The sequence below is a fragment of the Staurois parvus genome, unplaced genomic scaffold (assembly GCF_062004578.1).
Source record: "Staurois parvus isolate SC_StPar_1 unplaced genomic scaffold, SC_StPar_1.0 ptg000388l, whole genome shotgun sequence".
NCBI lineage: Eukaryota > Metazoa > Chordata > Amphibia > Anura > Ranidae > Staurois > Staurois parvus.
In genome coordinates, this window is record NW_028318184.1 from 3,375,033 (window position 1) to 3,398,190 (window position 23,158).

Below are 23,158 nucleotides of genomic sequence, written 5' to 3' on the forward strand. Positions count from 1 at the left end.
CTAGGGAGGTGGAGTGCAGAAAACCACACATTAGAGAACTGAACCCACAGAACAAATTCCGGCTCACGACAGGACTTTTCAAGTTTCATAGAGTCAACAAACCTACAGAATCTCTTGGAAGAAACGAAGTAATGAGAACTAATTACAGTCTTGGGGTTCCACAGGAACAGCGCGGTTTCTCCCTTTATATATAAGTGTTGAGTAGGTGCGAGGTGAAGCGGCAGAAATCACGGAATGCAGTAACTGATGTATTGAAGAACTTGCAGAACATTTACAACAACCTGGCAGGGGAACACTCATTCAGGAGCTCACAGTCAGTGCAGCGAAGAGTCAGCAGTAGTAGGCCTGAGCTAGAGGTAGTGTCTGCCCAGGGAGATGGAGTGCGGCATTGCTGGTCCGGTCAAGAGGGAGCTTGTGGGAATACAGATTAAGGCCTTCCACCTTCCCTGTTCCTCAGGCATTTTTCCCTATCGCTAGTGCTGCCCCAGACAGACAAGTGACCTCTCCCTACACTAGCCACTTTGCAAATGTGCTCCAAAACCCAGGGGCAGAAGCTTAAAAAGACTCTGCCTGACCCAAGATGGCCACCAGGGTCACCTGGATGCAGTATAACCAACCACAACACTGCTCCAGGGGACCAAGGAAACCATAGAGAAACAAGTATCTCTTGACATCCCCTCCAGCTGCAGTACCGCTCCAGTTGAGCACCACTTACAGTGGAAAAAATAGTCTGCACCTACCTGCATTCTGTGTCAGGTTCCTCCAAACCCGCTTTCCTGGTTATAAAGATCAGTGAGGGCTTGTTGGCATCAGGGGAACACTACCCAGATTGTCTTCCTCCACATTTGTTTTGATAATGAAGACTGCTAGACTAAAGCAGCCATTACACTTACAGACATGAGGTTAAATTCACAAAGCTTAAACACAGTGATTTATTTTATGTGACAGTTATTTTTAGTGTCCAATGAGATTGGAAATTTACAGTCACATAGCTAAAAGAAAGATATCCATCCTTGTATTAGAGCTTTATAAAATAAGCCTACAGTATGTGAAAAAAATAGTATCCAATGCCAAAACTTATAAAAAAGTTGAACAGAGTAGGGAATGTCTGTGTCCCATTGGTGAGAATTACGTTCACATCCTGTCCCAAATATATAACAGCAAGTAAGAGAAAATCTGTCCAAAGAGATTGGAAAATCTCTTCTTTGGTTATCGTCAGTAGAAGAGGTGCCCCATGGGAACGCTTCCCCTCTACAGTATTCTGGTTATGTTGACAACCTAAAAGTTTGGACTTTTCTTCACTTTCAGCCATGTTGACAATGATCACCAAGACAAACTGAACTTCAAAGTAACTTAAAAAAAAAGATTTTGCTATAGATACTCTTTAACCACTTTGGCTCTCACATCTATTCACTTCCTTTTTGTGCTATGCGCCTGTTTATTCAGTAGTAACTTTGTCATTACTTAAAGTGGTTGTAAACCTTTTCTCTGCTATCTGCATGAATCACTTCTAAGAGTCTAGGCCGACACCAGACAATCTCAGGAGACACCCCTGCAGCACACAGCAGGCAACTTAGAGCCTCAGTGCTACATGTTTCCCTATGAGACTGTGTAGAAGAGGGTGTGTCCATTCACTCCACTCAGGTCTCAGAATACACTCAGTTCTCCTCTCTGTGCTGTGTACTGTGTGACATCATATCCCCATCCTCTGCTTTATAAAGTTCAGGAATGCTGTGTAAAATGTTTGCTTTAGAAGTCTGTAGAGAATAGAATGCTACAGATAAACAGGTACAACCCAGGGGCGGACTGACCATTTGGAAACTCGGGCACTGCCCGAGGGCCCGGGGTCAGTAGGGGCCCCATGAGATGCCCCTGGTACCTTTTTCATAGGCTTTTTTGAGTTTGGGCAAGGACACAGGGGCCCCATGATCCCCTATTGCCCGGGGGCCCCATGAGTTGTCAGTCCGCCCCTGATCCCAAGACTATTCTAACACTTCTCTCCTACCTGTAAAAATCTTTGTTTTAGAAAATAACTTAGAACCCCCAAACATTATATATATTTTTTAGCAGGGGCCAGAGAATAAAATAGTTTTGCCATTTTTTAAGTTACACAGTATTTATAAAAAACACAATTTTTGGGGAAAATATACACTTTAATGAGTTTTAATGCACAAAAACACAATATAATACCAAATTGTTGGTAGAATATAAAAGATTATGTTATAACAAGTAAATAGATACCTAATATATAACACATTAAAATTTTGCACACTTGTAGAATGGTAACAAACTACAATGCTTAAAAATCTTCATAGGCTATGCTTTAAAAGCCTTTATAGGTTACCAGTTTAGTTACATAGGAGGTCTGGTGCTAGAATTATTTTTCTTGCTCTGATGTTCCCGATGATACCTGACATGTGTGTGCGATTACCATTTATGAATGCGTGCGGGACCGACGCATGCATTCGCCTTTGAGCGCAAGCACGGCGAGACAAGGGTGCTTTGAAATTTTTATTTTATTTTATTATTTATTTGATTAGATTTTTTTTACACTATAACTATTTTTTGATCACTTTTATTGCTATTGAACAACATCAAGTGATAGAAAATTTAATTATCTATTTGATTTGATTTTTTTTACACAATAACTATTTTTTATCACTTATTGCTATTAAACAACATCCCTTGCGATAGCAAATTTAATTTTTTTTTTTGTTACACAATTATTTTTTATCACTTTTAATGCTATTGAACAACATCCCTTATGATAGCATGGACCGTGACAGGTCTATTAGCCCTCAGATCTCTCTTCTGGCCTCCAAAGCATCAGATCAAACCACGATCAGTTTGATCTGAAGCTTATACAAACCAGGAATTGCTTGTTTACAAACTGGTGAAATACTCATCGCATCCGGTTTCTTAGACCAGAGATGATCAAGGTCATTCTCATCCTCGATCATCTCTATGGTCAGCTGACCTAAGTGGGACGGGAGAGCCAGGGAAGGCAGCTGGGGATCCCCTTCCACCAACTGTAAAAGTGATCCAGCAGCTAATTAGCTGCTAGGATTGCTTTTTCATGAAGAAGCATTGTCAGCTGAAAACAAAGATACCAGAATGATGCCTGTAGCTGCAAATGTATATCTCGGTACATCACATACTACAAGTATATCGCAGAGACTGAAGTGGTTAAGCCATTTTCCATCAAGACTAAACATCCCTCTTTGATGAAAGCATTTATTTATTGAACCATCCACTTGCATTTCTGTCACTGAGCGATTGTGTTGTTTTGTGTTTGACCAGCACAGGGGCGGACTGACAACTCATGGGGCCCCCGGGCAATAGGGGATTGTGGGGCCCCCGTGTCCTCGCCCACACCCAAAAAAGCCTATGAAAAAGCCAATGAAAGGTACCAGGGGCATCTCATGGGGCCCCCTACTGACCCTGGGCCCTTGGGCAGTGCCTGAGTGCTCGATTGGTCAGTCCGCCCCTGGACCAGCAATACACTGAAACGTGTGCTACAAATTCAGTGATATCTCTGTAGACAAGGGGTGTCAAACACAATTTCATTGTGGGCTGCATCAGCATTATGGTTGACCTCAAAGGGCTGGTTGTATCTGTAAGATTAGATGTGCAAAGTGCCCTACCTTCCCTTACATCAGATGTCAAGAACCAACCGACCATCAAAAGTCAAGAGCCCCCACCTTCCTCTTGTTTCAGCTGCCCGAGGGGTGCGAGGGCCATGTAAATTGGACTGGTGGGCCACAATCAGCCCTTTGGCCTTGTGTTTGACTTATGCTGAAAACAATTGAATATTATTCATCTACAATTATTATTATTATTAGTCAGGATTTATATAGCACCAACATTTTACACAGCACTTTACGATATATAGGGGGACAGTACAATTACAATACAGTTCAATACAGAAAGAATAGGAGGGCCCTGCTCATGGCGCTTACAATCTAAGTACAATGCTCACAGCAAGATTCAATTAAATGCATAACCCCTCCTATTCGTAAAATGCAATACATATCAAATCAATAAAATGAAACATATACATAGTTACATAGTTAGTCTGGCTGAAAAACGACAAAAGTCCATCCAGTTCAACCATTAAAAAAAAAAATAAGATTTTATAGATAGATAGATAGATAGATAGATAGATAGATAGATAGATAGATAGATAGATAGATAATATGTATTTTATTTCATTTATTCATTTCCATGTTTTGAGGGGGTTGTGAATTTATATGAATCTTTCTGTTGCGCTCTATTTTTTGTGTGTTATATGTGTACGTTTATTAAACTGAGACTTTTATTCTCAATTCATTTCTCTGCACTTTTGAGATGGAGAACTTCTGTTCTCAGAGGGAGAAGAGAGGAGTTTTTCCTCTGAAAACGGCTGAGATCTGAATAGAAGGAGGAGAGCTGCCTGTGATCTCGTGAGATATTGTGAGATTACAGAGCAGCCTAGTTCCAAAAATGAAACCAAGTCAAAAAGGCTATTACATAAAAATAATAAACATTAGGCACTGGGGCTTTTTAGTAACATATATTTTGCCGTGGTTTTTAATACAGTTTTTTAAATCACACATTGTGGCGCATTCTTTAAATTCATATTTTTGTCCTTTTTAACCCACATTTTGGCACTTTTTTTAAGCACGCAATTTGGTGCAGTTTTTTTATTGTGTTTTATGGTGCTTTTTTTAAGTGTGCACTTTGGTGCACATATAATGCACATTTTGATGCAGATTTTTTATCACTCATTTTTTTACATATATTTTGGTATTTCTTTTAACACGTATTTTGGAGCTTTTTTCACTCACTTTCAGCACATTTTTATGTGCATTTTGGCAAAACATGCATCTCTTAGCCACATTTGGGGTGTCATTAACAATTAATTGCACCACAAGCGTATTTTGCATCCATTTATGGAATGTGCACAAAAACACATTTCTGCAGATTCCTGGAATGCACAGGTGTGAATGGGGTGTTAAAAAATTAGCCAAAATGCCTGTTAAAAAGTGCCAAAATGTACATATAAAAAATGCTAAAATGCATGTAAAAAAAACCCCCACAATGTGAGTTGAAAAAAAAGGCCAAGCTGCACATTTTAAGATATGCATCAAAATATGCATTTAAAAACTGACAAAATGCCAAAACGAACCTTTTGGTCATGGAGCGTTGTGCGTTTTTTCCACTTTTGTTTTGGCGCTTTTTGCAATGCATTTGTCACATATCACATGTCCGCTAACCTAATATTGGGTTCCGTTTGCAATGAATGGTGCCTAGAAGCACAGTGTGCATTTTGCCGCAATTTCAGTATAATCTGTATTCGCAGGCAGTCACGCAATAAATATATATACCATTATACATATATTTGTATTATATATATATATATATATATATATATATATATATATATATATATACACAGTATATAATTTATATTGATTTGTAATCCTCTGGAGAAAGAAGTATTCTGCCTCATGTTGCACCAGCTTCTCTCCCGATTCTCCACCTGTAACCTGGAGAATTTGGGACGGAGATATTTCACACGAACGGCCAGTGATATCTTCAGATCTCATTTTCATAAACTGACAGTTGTGTACAAGCGGCAGAACGGTTGTGTTCTGTGATGGGAAGCTGGGAACATGTTCTCTGCTCAGTTACATAAACTGGTACAAGTGAGAGGTCAGCTGCGATCCTCAGGATCACAGCTCTTCTCTCTTTCATAAACGGACACCTTAGTCTGAAATGGATATTTGGATATACAGCTGCTTGTTTGGAGGAGGGGATTGTAGATCAGGAGGTGCAAAACTTTGGATTGTGTTTGAATTATTGCGACTTGCATTCAATTTAATTTATTCAACTGGTCTGATTTGCATTTGTCATTTCGGCTACAGATTCCATCCTCTCGACCACAGAATTTTGTACATCAAAACAGAAAGTCACATGAAGGTGAGACCCCGGTGTTTTAGTTTGAATGAACATATTAATTCTCAATTTTTGTTTCATCTAAACAGTGCTGAATATAGTGTATATACAGTTGTGTTCAAACGTTTGCATACCCTGGCAGAAATCGTGAAATATTGAGTCCCCACATTCTAGTGTCTGTAAGGCAGCCTATGAGGCTTCGGGAAAATATGCGCATTCCATGAATCTGGTGTGCCAGAAGATCCCTAAGGAATCCAATGCTGCAGTGCTGCTTCTTCTCTTGGATGTCCTCAACCCTGTCTATCTGCACGGGGCAGTACATGATAAAGAGCGTAAAGTAGTAATAGACTAACTATGTAACTATAGATTGCTTTAAAAAAAGTCCTGGATTCTTTCCTAGATACGCAGAATATAACTGGATACTAACATTTATAGGTAAAGTTGATCCAGGGAATATCCGATTGCCTCTTGGGGGATCAGGAAGGAATTTTTTCCCCTGCAGGAACAAATCGGGTCATGCTATGATAGGATTCGAACTTTTTATTTTTTTATGGTTGAACTAGAGTAGTGGTTCTCAACCTTCCTAATGCCGTGACCCTTTAATACAGTTCCTCATGTTGTGGTGACCCCCAACCATAAAATTATTTACCCAGTAATTATAATTCATGAAGTGTCGTTTTACCTCCAATACTGCTGCTTTCAACACAGTAGCTGCTTTTAAGAGAGTAGCTGCTTTCAACACAGTAGCTGCTTTCTACACAGTAGCTGCTCTTTACACATCGGAAATATGTGTTTTCCGATGGTCTTAGGCGACCCCTGTGAAAGGGTCGTTCGACCCTCAAAGGGGTCGTGACCCACAGGTTGAGAACCACTGAACTAGATGGACTTTTGTCTTTTTTTAGCCAGACTAACTATGTAACTATGACATTTTGGCACTGATATTGAAAATATCTTTGATCGTGCCAAAAAACCTTTATATAAGGCTAGTGATCATATGAAGCCAGTTACTGTCACATAGTTGTTTGGCTCCTTTTTAACTCATAATTATAACAGAAATCACCCAAATGGCCATGATCAAAAGTTTACATAACCTGGAATATTTGGCCTTGGTAGAGATGTACAAGGTGACACACACAGGTTAACCAGGAAATTAAAGGTTAATTTCCCACATCTGTGGCTTTTTAAATTGCAATTAGTGTCTGTACAGTTAGGTCCATATATACAGTATTGGACACATTTCCTAAACCCTTCCTCCAATTTGGATGGACATACCCTTAAATTAAACCTGAGAGTGTGCACTTTCAGCCCATATCCATTATATAACTATAGCTTGAATATGTTTTGGTAAATACCGGAAAAAAAAATCAAAAATTGTGCCTGTGTCCAAATATATATGGACCTAACTGTATATAAACAGTCAATGACTTTGTTAGCTCTCACGTGGATGCACTAAGCAGGCAAGATACTGAACCATGCGAAGCAGAAAAAAACTGTCAAAAGACCTGTGTAACAAGGTAATGGAACTGTATAAAAACGTAAAGGATATAAAAAGATATCCAAAGCCTTGAATATGTCAGTCAGTGCTGATCATTCACTTATTAAGAACTGGAAAATTCAGGGATCTCTTGATACCAAGCCAAGGTCAGGTAGACTGAGAAAGACTGCAGTCACAACTGCCAGAAGAATTGTTTGGGATACAAAGAAAACCCACAGGTAACCTCAGGAGAAAAACAGACTTCTCTGGAAAAAGACAATGTGGTTGTTTCAAGGAGCACAATATGACAATACTTGAACAAAAATGAGCTTCATGGTCGAGTTGCCAGAAAGATGCCTTTACTGTGCCAATGCTCCAAAAAAGCCCAGAGAGGCATGTCAAGGTGTTGTTAGGCATTTTGTAACCAGGCTTTTTTGTTGCATTGGTCCAGTATAGGCTTCTTTCTGGCAGCTCAACCATACAGCTCATTTTTATTCAAGTATCATTGTATTGTGTTTTTTGAAATAACCACGTTGTCTTCTTCCAGAGCAGCCTGTATTTCTCCTAATGGAAACCTGTGGGGTTTTTCTTTGTTTCTCAAACAAGTCTTCTGGCAGTTGTGGCTGCAATCTTTCTTGGTCAACCTTACCTTGGCTGGGTATCAAGGGATCACTGAACGTCTTGAGCACAACTGTATAGACCATGCTGAATATATATATACACCATAATAGACAACAGTCCGGCTGAAGGGTGAAGGTATGTGTTTTTTAAAACTTTTGTACTTTTTTCATATTTGATAATAAAGGCATTTTTTAATTTATACTGTCTGATCTCTTGAGTAACCTCCTGTCCTGGGTTTTTTCAGCCCGACTGTTGTTTATTATGATGCTTTTGGGTTAAATAGATCACACCGACATTCCATGGTGAGTCAGTGAATTGGTGCCCATGGTAAGCCTTGAATTTACTGATTTACCTGAGGGGAGGCCCCTTTATTTTTGTTTTTCATTTTTGGTTTGAGCTAAATATATTGTATAAACCATGCTGCCTAAAAGGCACAATGATGTCACCTTTTTGTAAGGCATTGTCCCTTATGTCATGTGATTTTGTTTTAACACTAATTAAAGAATGCAGGGTCAGAGGATGAGATATATATGCTGTGCTTATATTTAAAGTAAATTATAAAATCAGTCACAATTATTAATATTTTAAAATGTGCAAATTTTATTAAAAAATACCTGTCGTGAAGGTCCTTGTTCAGTCACTTACTGCTATGAAGTGACAACGCCCTGTGCCTTTCTCCCAATCCCTGCCTTGCATTGTCACACTGTCAAACATGCTTCCATTGAAAGATATAAATGGCTCTGCCAACACTCAGGGGCTACCACCAGTTCTCCTGTACGGGTCCAGGCAGGCAGGCAGAGGGGCCCAAGCAGCTGGATGAATCAGATGTGGGCGGAGGGGGGGCATCGTCAAGGTAAGGGACAGTTACTTGAACTGATCCCCTGTATGGCTCTCTTTTGCAGCAGCTGAAAGCTGGCTTCTCCTCTACTACCCGCCATCTTTCACCTGCTGCAAAGGGAGCCATACAGGGGATTGGTGCCAGTAATTACTCTTCCGGTGCGCCCATCACTCTCCCTGTGTACCATATGCAAAGGCCCCACAGTGCTGCCAGCTTCCCACCTTTCCTTCCCACTGGCAGCTGCAAGAACACAATAGGATCCTTCAGGATGTCGAGTGTGGTAATATGTCACATTTACCAGCCCTTTTCTTTCCTGAATGAACACAATGAGTGATTGGTGCCAATCACTCACTTTGTTCATTCATAACTGAAGCATAGAAGAGCCTAACAGCAGCCCTGTGGTCCACCATTGAAATTACATGAATGAAGCAAGATGTTAAAGTGTTACTATACCCACAACAGTAAATTCAGTCTGTATATGCAGTAAAGCATGCTTGTTATAGTCACTGCAGAACTGAAGGGTTTAATCCTCTGCGTTGTTTAAAAATGCTGTTTGAGCCTGACTTCTCTGATCCTCCCCTTCTTCCTGTGTCTCCCGATGAGACATATAGTGTGAAGACACTCTGCACAGTTTGGTGTGTATTGCTAGAGTTTTTTTTTTTTTTTTGAGAGAGAGAGAGAGTGCATGTGATCAGCACAGGGCCAATCAGCACTGTCCAGACAGAGGTCAGGGGTTTTGCATCCTCCTAGAGCAGAAAGAAAACTCCTCCAACAAGCTTTACTCAGTGCTCTGCTGAACACTGATAGAAGGCACATGACTGCTCTAACTGCTGATGAGAAAAGGTATTTAGCAGTTTATATTTACTAAAATAATTTAATTTCCATGTTATGTGTACTGTGGGAGACCAGATATAGTGAACACAGGGTCCTTGGTATAGTAACACTTTAAGACCGCAGAAAGTGATGGAAAATTCAAAATTGTTGAGTTGTCATGAGAGCAAGAGGTGAGGGGAGATCTTCCAACTGTTCTGGTGACAATTGTCTAAGAGGGGAACTCCCTCCACCTTGGGGAGATTTCCTTTCATTTCCTGTGAAGTGAAAATAAATCTCCCCAATAGGACGCAGAGGGGAAACATTGATGGGGGTTTAACCTTTCCTCTCTGTAAAAAAAAATCATCTTTATATATACTTTTAATTATACAGTTGGAAAATATACTAAAACCTTTGAAAGTGACAATGCCCACCATCTGATCATGAGCAACATAATTCTACTTGTAATGTATAATTGCATTACTTATAAACATCCACAGATAATTCCCTCACAGACATATCCCCTTCAGAAATTCAATGTGTGATATAGTAGGATATACCTTACAAAGAAAATAATAATGTGTAGTAGTGCTGAGCGTCTTATTGATTCCCTCTCTTTCTTGGCACAGAGAAGAAGCTTGTTGCAGTTATATATGACTACACTCCACTCAATAATGGGGAGCTCCAGCTACAGAAAGGGGAGAAGCTCCAGCTCCTGTCTGAGTGAGTTCTGTTTTCTATCCATACAATGGATGGTGGTAGGGGTGGTGAGACACTTGATAAAGGTTTTCAGATATGTCTTATCCTGGACTGACAGATTTAAATCCTAGTTGGTATAGTCATTGATCTCTGTTAATTGACACTTAAAAAATGTGTGTAACTCCACAATTCCTTTATTTTGCCTTCCATCCATTTCCCTTATCTTTTATCCTCTTCCTTTGCCATATTTGCACTTTTGTTCTATCTTCCTTTTCTTCCCCCACACTTCTCTTCCTTTCTGTATGTTTTCTTTCTATTCTTTTCTATCCCATTCCCCTTCCTTTAGCCTCTTTCCTATCACTTCTATCTCCTGTCTTGCTCTATCCCATCAGTTTCTTTACCTTCCACTCTCCCCCTTCCTTTAGCACACATGGCATTATGGGGTGGATTTACTAAAATTGAGGAACTCAGAAACTGTTTCTGCTGTGCATGGTAAGCAATCAGCTTCTAACTTCAGCTTGTTTAATTAAGCTTTGGCAATAAAACTTGGGAGATGATTGGTTTCTATGCAGAGCTGCACCAGATTTTGAATCATACAGTTTTAGTAAATAACCCCCTATGCTCCCTTCTTCCTCTTAATGTTTTTCCTTTCCTTGTCCTTCACTTCCATTCCATTCTGTTCCCCTTTTCCATTCCATTTCTCTCCTGTACATAAAATTATCTTCTCTTTTTATCATTATCTTTCTTCTGTCCATTCCATTCTCCTCCCTTCCTGTACATTTTCTGCACATTTTCCCTTCTATTTGTTCCCTTATTTCCCTTCTCGTCCATTTTATCCCCTTTTTTCCGTTCTCGTCCATTTCTTGACCATCCATTCCCTTCCTGTCTGTTTCATCCCCTTATTTTTCCTACCCATCTTTTTCATCCTCTTCTTTTCCCTTTCCTTCTATTTCATCCCCTTCCTTTCCCTTCTTGTCCATTTCATCCCTCTTCCTTTCTCTTCCCTTTCATTTCATCCTCTTCCTTTCCCTTCCCTTCCCATCCATTTTGTGCCCTTCCTTTCCCTTTCTGTCCATTTATTCCCCTTATTTTCCCTTCCATTCCATTTCATCCCCTTCCTTTCCCTTCCCGTCAATTTCATGCCCTTACACTCCCTTTCTGTCCATTTTATCCCCTTCCTTTCCCCTCCCATCCTTTTCTTCCCCCTCCTTTCCATTGCTGTCCCTTTCTGCCCCTTTCTTTTCTGTTCCCATCCGTTTCATCCCCTACTTTTCCCTTCCCATGCATTTCGTCCCCTTCCTGTCCATTTCGTCCCCTTCCTGTCCATTTTGTCCCCTTCCTTTCCTTTCCCATCCATTTTGTCCATTTCCTTTCCCTTCCTGTCCATTTTGTCCCCTTATTTTTCCCTTCCTGTTCATTTTGTCCCTATCTTTTCCCTTCCATTTCGTCTCCTTATTTTCCCTTCTTGTCCATTTCATCCCTCTTCCTTTCTCTTCCCTTCCATTTCATCCTCTTCCTTTCCCTTCCCTTCCCATCCATTTTGTCCCCTTCCTTTCCCTTTCCATCCATTTATTCCCCTTATTTTCCCTTCCAATCCATTTCATCCCCTTCCTTTCCCTGCCCGTCAATTTCATGCCCTTACACTCCCTTCCTGTCCATTTTGTCCCCTTCTTTTCCCCTCCCATCCTTTTCTTCCCCTTCCTTTCCCTTGCTGTCCCTTTCTGCCCCTTTCTTTTCTGTTCCCATCCGTTTCATCCCCTTCCTTTCCCTTCCCATCCATTTCATCTCCTACTTTTCCCTTCCCATCCATTTCGTCCCCTTCCTGTCCATTTCGTCCCCTTCCTGTCCATTTTGTCCCCTTCCTTTCCTTTCCCATCCATTTTGTCCCTTTCCTTTCCCTTCCTGTCCATTTTGTCCCCTTATTTTTCCCTTCCTGTTCATTTTGTCCCTATCTTTTCCCTTCCATTTCGTCTCCTTATTTTCCCTTCTGTCCATTGCATCCCCTTCCTTTCCTTTCCCATCTATTTTGCCCCCTTCTTGTCCATTTCTTCCCCTTCCTTTCCCTTCTCTTTATTCTCCTTCCTTTTGCCTTCCATTTCATCTACTTCCTTTCCCTTCTCGTCCATTTTGTCCCCTTCCTTTCCATTCTCATCCATTTTGTCCCCTTCCTGTCCATTTTGTCTCCTTCCTTTCCCTTTTCATCCATTTCATCCCCTTTCTGTCTAATTTGCCTCCTTATTTTTCCCTTCTCGTTCATTTTGTCTTCCTATCCATTTTCTACACTACCTTTCATTCCTGTGCATACCATAATGTTTCCTTAATTCATCCCCCTTTCCATCCATTCTTCCCTTTACTTTCACTTCATATTTCTCTTATTTAGTAAAGTGTATGTAAAATCAAAACTTTTTATTAGTTTTGGATAGTGCGGTCAGGGGTTACAACCTCTGTCTGCTTTTTATTACTGTCTGTGTCCAAGCTAAAGGGGATTGGTCCTGATGATATTTGTCTAGTACATAAAAATGAAAAGTTTCTCCACTGTCAGAAAACAATGATCGCTGCTGGCAGCTATAGTCACTGGTAGTGATCATACGAAAAAAAAACCTGACAGGCTGGTTGTGTAATGAAGTTGATCGATAGATTGATGCTCATAGATGGACCATAATTCAGCTTGTTCAGAAATTCGATATGTCTGTGGTTGGCTTAAGAGGACATATCTCCTCACACCACACAAATCTTTCTGTAAAAATTGAATTCACGTCTATCATCCCTCCTTCCCTTGTGTACCTTCCTTTCATTGATGTCCCCTTGATTTCCCTTCTATTTTCTACACCTGATTCTCCTTCTCTTTCATTGTGTCCTCATCCTTTTTCTCCATTTCTTTCCCCTTCCTTCCACCTTTCATTCTTTCCTGAGCAAACTAGAAACTCTGCTTCCCTTCTTTTTCTACGCTTCCTTTCTGCCTCCTTCCTTTCTCTGTCCTTCCTTCCACCTTACCTTTTTTTCCTGGACATATTATATTCTATCACCTCTTCCTTCCCTTCAATTCTGACCCCTTCCTTCCCTCCAAAACCATATACTGTAATATGAGGTCATACCTAGAGATGAGCGAATTATTCAAAAATTCGGTTCGGCTGATTGGCCGAATTCGCCGATTAAATTCGCTTCGTGCCGAATATATTCGCTGCGAATTTAACTTATAAAAAGGGTGTTTCTAGGCTTCAGAGAGCCTTTATATTAGTGCAGAACACCGTACCTTTAATTTAAATGCCCTTGGAGTCTGCTGGGGAAGAGAAATAATACTGTCAGTCAGTATGACATGCAGATGAGTGCCGTCGATCTTAGAATCACCGCACACTTCACTCATTTGGGCAGTCACGGGGCCAAAACCAGAGTGTGGAGCCACAGTGTGGCGGTGGAGGCAGCAGCAATGGGAGGCCATACAGCACCCTATGACAAAATGGAACCCACCAGCAGTGTGAGGAGACCTGACAGTGGCACATGGCAGAGTGTGGCGATGGAGACAGCAGCAATGGGAGGCCGTACAGGGACCCATGACACACTCTGGACCTGGCAGCAGCATGAGGAGTCGGTACTAGGGCCCATGGCAGATTACGGGCCTGGCAGCAGCATGAGGAGGCGGTACAGGGGCCCATGGCAGAGTGGCGGAGCGTAAGCAGCTAAAATTGAAGGCCATACAGAGGCCTATGTTAAAAAGTCCCCCCAGCAGCAGCGTGGGGAGACGACTATCAAGAGTCCAATGGCAGAGTGGCGGAGCAGAAGCAGCTTCAATTGAAGGCCATACACAGGCCTAGGTTAAAAAGCGGAAGCCGTCAGCAGCGTGAGCAGACGACAGAGACACATGGCGCAGGGTGGCGGTGGAGGCAGCAGTATTCGGAAGCCATACACAGGCCTAGGTTAAAAAGCGGAAGCCGTCAGCAGCGTGAGCAGACGACAGAGACACATGGCGCAGGGTGGCGGTGGAGGCAGCAGTATTCGGAAGCCAAACACAGGCCTCGGTTAAAAAGCGGAATCCGTCAGCAGTGTGAGCAGACGACAGAGGCACATGGCGCAGGGTGGCGGTGGAGGCAGCAGCAATGGAAGGCCATACAGCACCCTATCACAAAATGGAACCCACCAACAGTGTAAGGAGACCTGAAACTGGCACATGGCGCAGGGTGGCGGTGGAGGCAGCAGTATTCGGAAGACATACACAGGACTAGTTTAAAAAGCGGAAGCCGTCAGCAGCGTGAGCAGACGACAGAGGCACATGGCGCAGGGTGGCGGTGGAGGCAGCAGTATTCGGAAGCCATACACAGGCCTAGGTTAAAAAGCGGAAGCCGTCAGCAGCGTGAGCAGACGACAGAGACACATGGCGCAGGGTGGCGGTGGAGGCAGCAGTATTCGGAAGCCAAACACAGGCCTCGGTTAAAAAGCGGAATCCGTCAGCAGCGTGAGCAGACGACAGAGGCACATGGCGCAGGGTGGCGGTGGAGGCAGCAGCAATGGAAGGCCATACAGCACCCTATCACAAAATGGAACCCACCAACAGTGTAAGGAGACCTGAAACTGGCACATGGCGCAGGGTGGCGGTGGAGGCAGCAGTATTCGGAAGACATACACAGGACTAGTTTAAAAAGCGGAAGCCGTCAGCAGCGTGAGCAGACGACAGAGGCACATGGCACAGGGTGGCGGTGGAGGCAGCAGTATTCGGAAGCCATACACAGGCCTAGGTTAAAAAGCGGAAGCCGTCAGCAGCGTGAGCAGACGACAGAGACACATGGCGCAGGGTGGCGGTGGATGCAGCAGTATTCGGAAGCCAAACACAGGCCTCGGTTAAAAAGCGGAAGCCGTCAGCAGCGTGAGCAGACGACAGAGGCACATGGTGCAGGGTGGCAGTGGAGGCAGCAGCAATGGAAGGCCATACAGCACCCTATCACAAAATGGAACCCACCAACAGTGTAAGGAGACCTGAAACTGGCACATGGCGCAGGGTGGCGGTGGAGGCAGCAGTATTCGGAAGACATACACAGGACTAGTTTAAAAAGCGGAAGCCGTCAGCAGCGTGAGCAGACGACAGAGACACATGGCACAGGGTGGCGGTGGAGGCAGCAGTATTCGGAAGCCATACACAGGCCTAGGTTAAAAAGCGGAAGCCGTCAGCAGCGTGAGCAGACGACAGAGGCACATGGCGCAGGGTGGCGGTGGAGGCAGCAGTATTCGGAAGCCATACACAGGCCTAGGTTTAAAACTGGAACCCAGCAGCGTGAGCAGACGACAAAGACGCACATGGCAGAGGATGGATCTGGCAGCAGTATGAGAAGGCGGTACAGGGGCCCGTGGCACAGTGTGGTGATGGAGGCTACAGCAACTGGATGCCAGAAAGTGGCCGATAGGGCTATATACTGCATGACTACATAGGTGGTTTTTATAGTACTTTATTTTGGCCTCCCTCTCAGCAGGTGTGAAAAAGGCCACCATTTTTGAACGGTAGCGAGGGTCCAACAAGGTGGACAGCCAAAAGTCATCCCTCTGTCTGATGGTTATTATTCGGCTGTCGCTACGCAAGCAACCAAGCATGCTATGGGCCATTTGTGCCAAGGAATGCGAGGGACTCCCTGCCTCCATCTCCACAGCATACTGCCACGGTGCGTCTGGGTCCTCTGTCTCCTCCTCCTCCTCTACCAGATGCTCCTGCTCCTCCACTCCTGTCCGCTGAGTGGAAAAACCACCCATTTCACTCAATAATTCCTGAGCACCAATGTCCTCCTCTACCTCCTCCTCTTCTTCCTGTCCTGCCCCCACAGGGGTCATGTGGCGTTGAGATCTGTGCGCCACGTCTACCGCACCCTGACCAGCCATTGTTAACAGCATTTGTTCCAGGACGTGCAACAGAGGAATGACGTCGTTCATCCCATAGTCCTGCCGACTCACGAATAGCGTGGCCTCCTCAAAGGGCCTGAGCAAGCGGCAGGTGTCACGCATGAGCTGCCAATGGCTGACATCTAAGTTACACAGGGGAGTACCTTTATCCGCTTGTAACATCAGGAAATCGGTGATGGCCTTTCGCTGTTCGTAAAGGCGGTCTAACATATGTAGGGTTGAATTCCACCTTGCTGCAACGTCGCAGATCAGGCGATGCTGTGGAATTCCGTTCTGCCGCTGCAGCTCAAGGAGGGTGTGCTTTGCGGTGTAGGATTGGCTGAAATGCATGCAAAGTTTACGTGACATTTTAAGGATGTCTTGCAGTGGGATGGTGGATTTTAGGAACCGCTTGACAACCAGATTGAACACGTGAGCCATGCATGGCGCATGGCACAACCTTCCTTGAAGCAGAGCAGACACCATGTTCTTTCCGTTGTCGGTCAACATGGTTCCGATTTTCAGTTTGCGCGGAGACAGCCATCTGTCGATTTCTCTGTTCATTACACTCAGAAGTTCCTCCCCTGTGTGACTACGTTCGCCAAGGCATACCAGGTGCAGCACAGCGTGACACCGTTGCGCCCTGCACATGTGATATGCCGGTCGGGTAATGGGACTTGGCACGGGGGTGGCGGCTGAGGACACGGCGGAAGAAGAGGTGGTAGAGGCGGACATCTTTCCTGGACCAAGGACGTGCAAACGTGGAGGCAAAAGCGGCGTGACCTGTCCAAGTTGCTGGTGCGGCTGTGCCGGCACCACGTTCACCCAGTGGGCCGTAAATGACATGTACTGTCCCTGACCGTAGTTACAGCTCCACACGTCGGCGCTGCCGTGCACTTTGGCAGAGACCGACATGCTCAAAGACTGGCCCACCATCTCTTCTACATGTGAATGCAGGGCTGGCACTGCCTTTTTGGCGAAGAAATACCGGCTTGGCACTCTCCACCGCGGCTCGGCACAAGCCATCATTTCTCAGAAAGGTGCTGAGTCCACCACTTGGAAAGGGAGGGACTGCAGCACCAGCAACTTGGACAGGAGGACGTTCAGCTTCTGCACCGTCGGGTGCGTGCTCGCAAACTGTTGTCTCTTGGAAACGGATTCCAAGAAAGACTGCTGACGGAATCCGTGAAGAGGAGTAGCAGGAGAAGGAGCATCTGAACGAGCGGAAGATGCCAACGAGCGACAACTCCCCTCAGCAGAGGTGTTGGAGCCTTGACTGGCTGATAGAGGGCAATTGCGGGTGACGGAGCAAGTAACGGAGCGGGTGATGGAGCGGGGGCTGGGGCAGGCAGAACCGCCGTATCTTTATCACGGTTTTCCCAGGCCACCGAATGGCGACGCTGCATATGCTGACGCAACGCTGTAGTCCCAACATTTGCCCCCTGGCCACGCTTGACTTTCTGGCCACATAGTCGACATACGGCTACGTTTACTTCCTCGGGCGGCGTGACGAAAAATTGCCACACCGCCGAGTAGGAAACTTTGCCCCCGCTACTCCTCACTGGCTGACTGCTACTTCCTCCGTGCACACCGGCACCACTACTGGCCGTGGTGGTAGGCTGCAGTGGAGCTGGTGCTCTACTCCGTGGCCATTTGGCTCCACTGACACTGCTGCGACCCTGCTGCCTCCTGGGCAACCCACCGACTGTTTTGCTCGCTGGCAAGCTGGCACCCTCTTCTCCTGATGATGCGGAAGCAATAGCCTGATGACGACGAGGCTGCCAAGTGCGATCAGCCTCATCATCATCAATTAGGGTCTCCGCGTCACTACTAGCCCCCTCGGCTGCGTGTGGGTCAGGAGACAGACCTGTCTCTAGACCGGCTACCGAGCCACTCTCCTCGCCACTACTTCTTCGCCTGGCTGCTGAAGAGGCGGATGTCTCCCCCCGTTCCTGACCGCCCTCTGTTAGCTCTTCCTCACTGTACAGTGGGGCTGAGCCCACAGCATGCGATACTTCGCTTGGTGAGGGAACACCAAAGGACAGGGGCAGGTCGAGGACACGTGATTTCAGTGGGCTTGCTCCCGGGCCATGCCAACTAACGGTTGTGTCTGACGTACCCACCGACCGTTGGCTGTAGGTGTCAGAGGTGACCTGGGAAGAGGAAGACGACCGAGTCAACCAATCGATGACGGCAGGGTTGTCGGTGGAGACACGACCGCTGGATGACACCGGGAGCACTGGCCTCTGGCTGCGACTAGTGCTGCCTCGACCCCTTCCTCTGCTGCCACGTCTGCTCGCTCCTGAAACATTGCCTCCTCTGCCACTCCTCTGCGTGTTGTCTGACATACTCTTTAATTCAATAAGCACCCCAAAAATAAAACCGGATTTAACTCTTTGAACGTACAATAGTGGTTGTGAAGCAGAAAGTCAGTTTATTTAGCACAATCGGTCAATTGCAGCTTGCCGTTGGCTGGAAACTGTACGTTTATGTCACTGGAATGCACTAATCACCCAAAAAATATTACCGCCACCCGGCGTGTAAATGGATCTAACTCTTTGAACGTACAATAGTGGTTGTGAAGCAGAAAGTCAGTTTATTTAGCACAATCGGTCAATTGCAGCTTGCCGTTGGCTGGAAACTGTACGTTTATGTCACTGGAATGCACTAATCACCCAAAAAATATTACCGCCACCCGGCGTGTAAATGGATCTAACTCTTTGAACGTACAATGGTGGTTGTGAAGCAGAAAGTCAGTTTATTGTACACAATCGGTCAATTGCAGCTTGCCGTTGGCTGGAAACTGTACGTTTCTGTCACTGGAATGCACTAATCACCCAAAAAATATTACCGCCAGCCGGCGTGTAAATGGATTTAACTCTTTGAACGTACAATAGTGGTTGTGAAGCAGAAAGTCAGTTTATTTAGCACAATCGGTCAATTGCAGCTTGCCGTTGGCTGGAAACTGTACGTTTATGTCACTGGAATGCACTAATCACCCAAAAAATATTACCGCCACCCGGCGTGTAAATGGATCTAACTCTTTGTACGTACAATGGTGGTTGTGAAGCAGAAAGTCAGTTTGTTGTACACAATCGGTCAATTGCAGCTTGCCGTTGGCTGGAAACTGTACGTTTCTGTCACTGGAATGCACTAATCACCCAAAAAATATTACCGCCAGCCGGCGTGTAAATGGATTTAACTCTTTGAACGTACAATAGTGGTTGTGAAGCAGAAAGTCAGTTTATTTTGCACAATCGGCAAACTGCAGCACCAACTGTGCACGACAGCCACCAAAAAAAAAAAGGGTGTATGTCACTTTAAATTTTCGATTCTTTGATAGCTGTGGCCCTGAGTAACGATTCTGTGTCCCTGAGTAACGATTCTGTGTCCCTGAGTAACGATTCTGTGTCCCTGAGTAACGATTCTGTGTCCCTGAGTAACGATTCTGTGTCCCTGAGTAACAATTCTGTGGCCCTGAGTAACGATTCTGTGTCCCTGAGTAACAATTCTGTGGCCCTAAAGTCTCTGTGGCCCTAACTCTGTCCCTTAATACAGACAGGTCTGTCTCTCTTGAATGACCGGAGGCTAATGGAGAATTCTAAGATGGCCGCGATTTATAGCTCCACCATTACACAGTGCTGGCTGGCTGCTGATTGGCTAATGCGATCACATGTCATGATTCATGACTCATAAATGCATTATGGGTCAGCGCGCCTTGTCTGCGCGCCTTCCCAGAGATCCCCGCCCCATCTTCTCTGTCCATTTTCTCCTGTCGCCACACATGTCGCCGCCATTTTTGGGAAAATTCGATTCGTGCATCCGAAGTTTGCTAATCTTCGGATTCGTCGCGAATCAAATTTTTCCAAATCTTCGGAACGAATTCCACTTCGTCATGTTCGATTCGCTCATCTCTAGTCATACCTAAACAGTTTTTCATTTGAATGCAATCAGGCAGGCCCTTGCCCTACATACTTGAAGGTATATCTAAAGGAAATTGCACAAGAAAATGTTATTTGTATGACCAGCATATGGCTAGGTTCAATTTTGTGTGATGCAAGAATGTGCACAAAATCTCACACGTTCCTGCAGCACTCAAAAAACTTGCATCCCTTTTGCAGGCAAGCTGTGGTGCCATTAACCAATACACCGGCGTGATCTGTCACCGGCCGTGTACCTCGGACACAGCCGATGACAGATCTGAGTATCGGCCCTGTTGCCAGTACCATGTGACCTGCTGTGACCAATCACAGCAGGTCACATGACAGTTGTATACAATGGATGGCTTCATTCATGCCATCCATTGTATACTACTGTCTAGCTGTGAATGGTCACAGCTAATTACAAGCACATGTCGTGATTAGCTGTGGCCAAATCACAGCTAAGCACAAAAAAAAAAAAACCCTGAATGAATCGATGTCATTCAGGTAAATGCTTGCTTATAGCAAAGTAATTCTTTGCTATAAGCAAATTGTGTAAAAAAAAAAAAATACTGATCACTTCCCCAAAGTAGTACAATGTAGATCACTTCTCCCTTCATTCGGAGAAGCAATCTACACCGCTTCATAAAAAGGCATTCAGGGGAGAACTCTCTCCTCTGAGAATGTCGGAGAACTGAACAGCTGTCATTTACCGACACCTTTATCTCTTCCACCCCAGTCTTTCCTCTTCCTTCCCTTTTTCCCCTTTCCTGCATTTCCTGTTCTCTTCTTTAATCCCAACTTCTCTTCTCTTTCCAGTACATAACATTATTTTCTATTTTTTTATCCTTCCTTCCTTCATATCTGTCTTTTCCCTCCTCTTCAATAATCTTTTATCACTTTTCTCGTCCATTACCTCCCACTTTTTTGGCATTGTTCATTTCATCATCAATGCTCCCTTCTTTTTTTCAGCACCGATGGAGAGTGGTGGTATGCAAAGTCTGAGCTTAGTGGCCAGGAAGGCTATATCCCCAATAATTATGTCACACTGGTTGCTGGATTGGAATCAGAATTGTGAGTGGGTTACCAAATAATTTTTTTTTGCAAATTAAAAACACTGTTTTGCATTTATTGTGATTCATTGAACAATAAACTGCTAAGGGAGCACTCCTCTGACAACTGAAATACACTATATTGCCAAAAGGATTAGGGCGCCTGCTTTTACACGCATATGAACATTATTGGCATCACATTCTTAGTCCATAAGGTTCAATATTGAGTTGGCCGACTCTTTGCAGCTATAACAGCTTCAACTCTTCTGGGAAGGCTGTCCACAAGGTTTAGGAACGTGTCTATGGGAATCATTGACCATTCTTCCAGAAGCGTATTTAAGAGGTCAGGCATTGATATCGGGCGAGACCTGGCTCACAGTCTCCACTCTAATTCATCCCAAAAGTGTTCTATGGGGTTGAGGTCAGGACTCTGTGCAGGCCAGTCAAGTTTCTCCAACCCAAACTCACTCATCCAAGTCTTTATGGACCTTGCTTTGTGCACTGGTGCGCAGTCATGTTGGAACAGGAAGGGGCCATCCCCAAACTCTTCCCACACAGTTGGGAGCATGAAATTGTCCAAAATGTCTTGGTATGCTGACGCCTTAAGCGTTCCCTTTACTGGAACTAAGGGGCCAAGCCTAACCCCTGAAAAACAACCTCACATCATAATCTCCCTTCCACCAAGCTTTACACTTGACACAATACAGTCAGACAAGTACCGTTCTCCTCACAACCGCCAAACCCAGACACATTCATCGGATTGCCAGATAGTGAAGCGTGATTGGTCACTCCAGAGAACACGTTTCCACTGCTCTAGAGTCCAGTAGTGGCGTGCTTTACACCTTTGCATCTGACACTTTGCATTGCACTTGGTGATGTAAGGCTTGGATGCAGCTGCTCGGCCATGGAAACCCTTCTCTGTAATTTTAATGGCCTACTACTTCGTGGCTGAGTTGCTGTGGTTCCCAGTTTCTTCCAATTTGTTTTAATACCACTAACAGTTGACTGTGGAATATTTTGTAGCAAGGAAATGTCATGGATGGACTTATTGCACAGGTGCCAACCTATCATGTTACCACTCTTTAATTCAATGAGCTCCTGAGAATGACCCATTCTTTCACAAATGTTTGTAGAAGCAGTCTGCATGCCAGGGTGCTTGATTTTATATACCTGTGGCCGTAAAGGTGATTGGAACACCTGAATCCAATGATTTGGAGGGGGTGTCCCAATACTTTTGGCAAAATAGTGTATTACGTACATTGAGTTGATTTACCTGCAGGCCTCCTTAATGTTCCTCTGCATTGTTTCCGCACCTCGTCTCACAATTCAGTGACACTCTATCATACGCTCACCATACTTGTTACAACACTTGTTTTGATTGTACAATCTCCTCTAGAGCTACCAACCAGTATGTAGTGCATGGACCTGCTTGAATGGATACAGACTAATTGGATAGGTTTAGGTGGGGATATACCAATACCATTTTATTTTCAATAATGAGTACTGATACTTTTGTTTTTGTACTCGTCGATTCCAATTACTGATACCTGCCAGGAACTGTTTTGTGTACACTACCACTGTCAGCAGGGGAATCATGCTGAAAGCTGAATGAGTGATTGGTTGTTAAGGATGAGGTAGCACCACACTTCGCACATCACACCTGTTCACCTCTTTATAAACCAGAGCAATTTTTACATTTCTGCTATGGACCTGCTTATTCAGCGGTAACTTTGTCATTACTTAAGATAACAACATAATGCATATATATTTTTTAACAACAAACAAGACTTTTGTGAATATTGTCTTGCAACAATAATATTTTTTTTACAATTCTTAGACAATTAAATGTAACAAAACTAAAATAAATAAACACACTTTTTTTTAGCAGTGTTAGCTTAAAAATAGTGTGACTGTACAAAATAGTATGCATTTTATTCTGTAATTTGTA

The 23,158-nt window shown here is 44.2% G+C and overlaps 1 protein-coding gene across 1 annotated transcript in view; it reads left to right on the plus strand.

Moving 5' to 3' along the window:
* BLK (BLK proto-oncogene, Src family tyrosine kinase) overlaps nt 1-23,158 on the plus strand; it is a 96,764-nt gene that overhangs the window by 12,321 nt on the left and 61,285 nt on the right. Inside the window, exons 3-5 of the mRNA XM_089685912.1 lie at nt 5,907-5,961; nt 10,310-10,403; nt 21,131-21,232. Of these exons, the coding sequence (XP_089542038.1) occupies nt 5,907-5,961; nt 10,310-10,403; nt 21,131-21,232 (251 nt within the window). The remainder of the gene's footprint in view (nt 1-5,906; nt 5,962-10,309; nt 10,404-21,130; nt 21,233-23,158) is intronic.